Source organism: Chelonoidis abingdonii, chromosome 1 (assembly GCF_003597395.2).
Source record: "Chelonoidis abingdonii isolate Lonesome George chromosome 1, CheloAbing_2.0, whole genome shotgun sequence".
NCBI lineage: Eukaryota > Metazoa > Chordata > Testudines > Testudinidae > Chelonoidis > Chelonoidis abingdonii.
The window spans coordinates 48,477,646-48,482,832 of NC_133769.1; the positions used below are offsets into that span (position 1 = coordinate 48,477,646).

The 5,187-nt window shown below is 50.4% G+C and overlaps 1 protein-coding gene across 4 annotated transcripts in view; it reads left to right on the forward strand.

Annotated features, from left to right (window-relative positions):
- The first annotated feature begins 273 nt into the window (after nt 1-273).
- The window catches only part of ANKRD26 (ankyrin repeat domain containing 26), a 190,418-nt gene continuing 185,504 nt past the window's right edge, over nt 274-5,187 (forward strand). For 3 of the 4 annotated variants that reach the window (XM_032786496.2, XM_075065465.1, XM_032786497.2), the window contains exon 1: nt 274-1,112. In XM_032786496.2, the coding sequence (XP_032642387.1) occupies nt 916-1,112 (197 nt within the window). In that variant the 5' untranslated portion in view covers nt 274-915. The remainder of the gene's footprint in view (nt 1,113-5,187) is intronic. The other variant, XM_075065467.1, reaches the window with a different exon arrangement.

Sequence of the window (5,187 nt, forward strand, 5' to 3'; positions counted from 1 at the left end):
AGCCTTATGCTGCGCGCCCCAGGGGAGACTTTCCAGTAACATGAGTGAGGCCCCTGGAGCCTTCCGGATCACGACTAGCATTGCCAAGCAGCCGCCCTGCCAAGCAAGAGAGGCGGCGCACCCTGGCCGCGTTCACGGATACAAGGACAGGGCGGCCAGAACCAGCCGCCCAGCGACGGCAGAGAGGCGGCGCGTCCCTGGCCGCGCGCAGAACGGCGGAGGGATACAAAGGCAGGGCTGCCCAAGCAGCCCCGCGGCGAAGGAAGAGAGACAGGGCGCCCCTGGCCGCGCGCTGGAGAACGGCGGAGGGATACAAGGGGAGGGCTGGGCGGCCAGGGACACAAGAGCACCCACGGTCTATCGTGGGGAGGGGACGGGGACGGGGACGGAGACATGAGGCGCCGAGTGAGGAGGACGTAGCCGCCAGTCTTGGCTCGCCTCGGGAGAACAAGCAACTTTCCTCGGCCACGGGCCTCACGTCAGCCTGTTGGGCAGAGATTAGTACGGACCGCAGTGAGAACAACTAGGCGGGGCCGCAGAGAGTTCGCGCTTGCGCGTCGGGCCGCCCATTTTAGCAGCCTCCCTGTTTCTTGCGCGTGCGCGATCAGGATTGGGACGCCGTTGCCGTGGCTGCAGAGTGACGGACGGAGCCCCAGGCCTTAGGGGGTCCCCCGCCCCACAGCGAGGGGGCGCGGTCCTTCAGCCCCTGCCCTCCTCAGCCAACGCTTCGCGGGAGCCCCGCAGTGAGCGCGCGGCTAATCCGGGTTTGGCCGCGGTGGTGGGCGGAAAGTTCCCGACGCTACGGGGTCCGGACGCCGCTGGAGCCGGGGCCTGTGACGGGCGAGGGGACTCCCCGCGGCCCTGCCCCCTTCTGCTGCTGCGCCCGCTGAGCTGGCCGGGCCGGTCCGCCGGAGGATGAAGAAGATCTTCGGTTTCGGGAAGAAGAAGAAGGGTCAGTCGCCGTCTAGCCGCGCCTCGCTGCCCGGGGTCGGCTACGAGCTGCGGGAGAAGGAGCTGGGCAAGCTGCACCGAGCGGCCGCCGGCGGGGACCTGGGCAGGCTCCAGCAGCTGCTGAAGAAACACGACATCAACCAGCTGGATAAAGAGAACAGGTAACGGGGGCGGGCGGGGCGCAGTGGCTGTGACCGTCCCCAGCGCAGCCGCGGCCCGGCAGCGCGACTTGGAGCAGCCCCTTCACCTCCCTGTGGCCAGGGCTCGCCAAGTGGGGCCAAAGACCCTCCTTCCCTAGCTCCAGAGAAGCAGCACTTACATAGGCACCAGTGAAGTGGCCTGTAGCCCACGAAAGCTTCTGCCTAAATAACTTTGTTAGTCTCTAAGGTGCCACAAGGACTCCTCGTTGTTTTTGTTTTATTGTAAACCAAACCGTCAGCTGTTCCAGACCAGCGGGTCTCCACCCGCGGGCAGTTTGTGGCTCAATCCGCACACAGCGGTGGCCCATGTGACAGCCTCAAGGATACCACAGGTTGTGTGGAGGTGGATCACATAACTAATAGCAGTATATGGGGTCCCCAATAGTAAATAAATTGAGAACTGCTGTACCCTAATGATGCTGTAGCCTTCCTATTCAGCATGGGGACGGGTCAGTTGCAATTTAAACTTATGTAAATAGTGGATTCTCTGTAACTTTTGAAGTCTTTAAACCATGAGTTAAGGACTTCAGTAACTCAGCCAGAGGTGAGAGGGTCTGTTATAAGAGTTGGTGGGTGAGGTTCTGTGGCTGCAAAGGAGATCAGACATTAGATGGTCACAGTAGTCCCTTCTGACCTGAAAGTCTATGAGTCTTATGGCTAGAGTGGCCAGACATCCCACTTTTAAAGGGACAGTCCCATATTTAAGCCTCCCTGCAAGTGTCCTGACTTTTTCTTAAAAACGGGCAAATTGTCCCATATTTTCTGTCCCCCTGCCCCTCATCAGTACTGGTAGTTTCTGCTGCAGGCTGGATCCCTGTTTGCCAGCCACCCGCCCACCAGTGGTGAGTGTGGGGGTCCAGTGGCTGATAATGGGGGTGGATGTGTAAGGCTGGTGGCGAGGCAAAGCTGCAATGCATGGGGCTGGCCACTCCTCCTGCTGGTCCGTCAGCACAGCCCCCATTGGGTTATGGCTCTCGGTCAGCAGGGCACCACCCCCAGTCCCATTTTCCAGCTGGCACTGGCTGTGAGCTGCCGTGGCTGGTGAGTGTGGGCAGGCGCTAGGCAGCAGCCAGTTAAGTGTTGTCCACCCATCTTCTCCTTATGTGCTCCCCCTCTTGCTGTCCTCTTCCTTCTTTGCCCCTTACTCCCCCTCCAATTCTGCTGCTCCTTCATATACCCCCAACCCCTGGTCAGAGTGCTTGGTTCACCGACAGCCTGGCCAGCGGGCTTCTTCCTTCCCGCACTGTCTCTGGCTGGGCTGGCACTCCAGGAAAGCCCAAGACCCTCTGGCTCGGGGTGCTGGCCAGGAGGAGCTGAGCCCGGCATGTGCCAAAGCCCTGCACAGCACTGGCACAGGTAAGCCGCTCTGGAGTGGTGGCGTAGGGGAGAAGCAGTTTCCAGTCTATCTGTGCCCCAACCGTGCAGGCTCCATAGTAGGTGTATGGGAGTGTGTGTCACCTCTAGCTCTGTGAACCTTAAATCCTTAAAAATAAGAAGGTAAATAAAAATAATGAAACTACTCAGTATTTCTTTGTAACAGGGGCTCAGTCAACTTGATGCTATTTTGAACATTAGTTCTGATTGATTGCCATTGAACTCGCTTGAATGTGAGAAATTTTACCAGGTGTTTTGTATTCAGCATAGGGAAATATGGTCACCCCACTTATGGCAAAACTGTTTACCCCCTTGAAACAGAAGTTCAGGAGCCAGAATGACTTTGTAATATACCTTAAATGTTACCAAATGTAGGCACACTTTTAGACGGTTTTATGTTTTTTAAAACTGCCAGTTGCTTGCAGAGCTGTAATGACGCATTTTAGCACCTGTGGCGAGCAAGTATGTTTGGATCCCTAGATGTGACCTGTGGGGTCTGCTCGATTTCTGCCTCCTGTTTAGCACAGAGGTTTTCAAACTGTTGGGTACGCCTTTCTAGAGGGCTGCACCCCATAGTTTGAAAACTGTCACCTCCCAGCCAGGTGCCAGGGTGCAATGTCAAAAATCACTACTGACAGATTTTGCTATCAGCAGCAGTTACTGACATCTAAGGATGTTCTCTTTGCCTGCATTGTCACAATTTGCTGCCTCTCCCCTTTGTAATCCTCTGGCCCAGGATTTGCAAATTCTGACAGATAGGAGTCACATGTTACAGTTTGCTGCTGCTCAACTTTCCCATCTTCTCTGGTCCATGAGTAGCAAATAGTGACAGGACATCAACCATCCATCACAATTTGCTAACCTGGGCTCCGGCCAATGCAGCTGGGCCCAATCTTGCAAGTGGGTGGGGGCTAATGCTACTGGGCCCAATCTTGCACGCCACCCCATTTTTGCACCCTTGCTGGCTCTGCACCATGGGTGGCTGCCCTGCTCACCCCGCTGTAGTTACGGCCATGGTTGCCTGGTACAAATTATTTTAAGACTGTTCTTTGCCTTTTGTATCCATTCAAACTCCTGTCCCAACTTTCCAGTGGCAGCTTATTTTTCTCCTCTGTCTTGGAGGAAGTTTGAATGGAAGGAAAATCATAAGGCCACCTGTGGTGCTAACATCTCCAACAATCAGGAAGGTAGCTTTCTTATAGCACCGTGGCAACTACAATTGATGGAGCCACAAGGCATATTTTCTGCCTTTATTTTGTGGAGTGGAAGTACCATTGATGATCCATTGAACTAGGTATATTAATACTTAAAAGATGCAGAAAGTTGAAATGTTTAGTAGCAAAAGAAAAGAATGTACAATATTTCAAATGGAAAAGATTCAAGGAGCATATGCGCAATGTAGACAATAGGAGAATTACAGGCTGTAATAAATTAAATATATTTTATTTATTGACACACTGCAAAGTTGACTGGGTTTTCTGTTTGGTGAAATTGTTGTAAGGAAATAAAAATAACTACACTCTCTAAGCTGGTAATTAGCCAATCATAGTCATGTTTTGGAACAAGTGATCAACTGATATTGGAATTTTTGGATTCACACAGCAATTCATATGAGAGGTAATGATTTTGAATGATATTTCTTGCAATCAGGTACAGAAGAGAAGTATAAATTATGCAGCCATTAATTTTCAAGCAGAAAGTACAAATCCAAAAATGACTCTATTGTCCCATCATGACAAAATCTACGCTGAACCTTTCAAGCATCGCATGAAGGCTTCAGCCGTGCTATTCTTGTTAGAATCAATGAGAGTTGAAGCCATGGATAAAGTGTTGCACAGTTGAACATAGGGGGTTTATATAATATTCTGGTAGATTTTTATAAACAAATATATTTAGGTACACATCCTTGAATATTCATACCACGTATTTAGTTTTGGCCTTCTTTTCAAGAAAAATGTTTTGTTTTTTTTTTTTGTTAAAAGGGTCAGCTATTATGAAAATTACTTTGCCAGTTAGGCCCTGATCCTGCAAGGAGTTCTATCTTATAGAGGAGTCTTATAGCAGGATTCAGTGTTAGGACTATTAGAGTTGAGATTGGCACAAAGACAGGACGCTGTTTGTGTTTTCTGCTTTGTTTTTTTAGTGAATGAAGAATTAAAGGTGATAATTTCCTTATCTTACTCTGCCAATCAGAAGTTTTATAAACCCACTCCAGTGAGTGTAGGCTTACATTTGCTGCAGTTGCTAGAAAATATAATATATATTACATCTTTACAAAATTCAGAACTGTCTTGAAATTTTGTTATAAAAGCCAATATCCTAACACTTTGGACGGTTTTGGCATTTTAATTATAAGGAGAAATTGCAAATTTGGTTGCTATAGTCATAGGCCTGGTCTACACTATGTGTTTATGCCGATTTTAGCAGCGTTAAACCGATTTAACGCTGCACCCATCCTCACAACAAGGCCCTTTATATCGATATAAAGGACTCTTTAAATCGGTTTCTGTACTCCTCCCCGACAAGAGGAGTAGCGCTGAAATCGGTATTACCGTATCGGTTTAGGGGTAGTGTGGCTGCAAATCGACGGTATTGGCCTCCGGGTGATATCCCACAGTGCACCACTGTAACCGCTCTGGACAGCAATCTGAACTTGGATGCA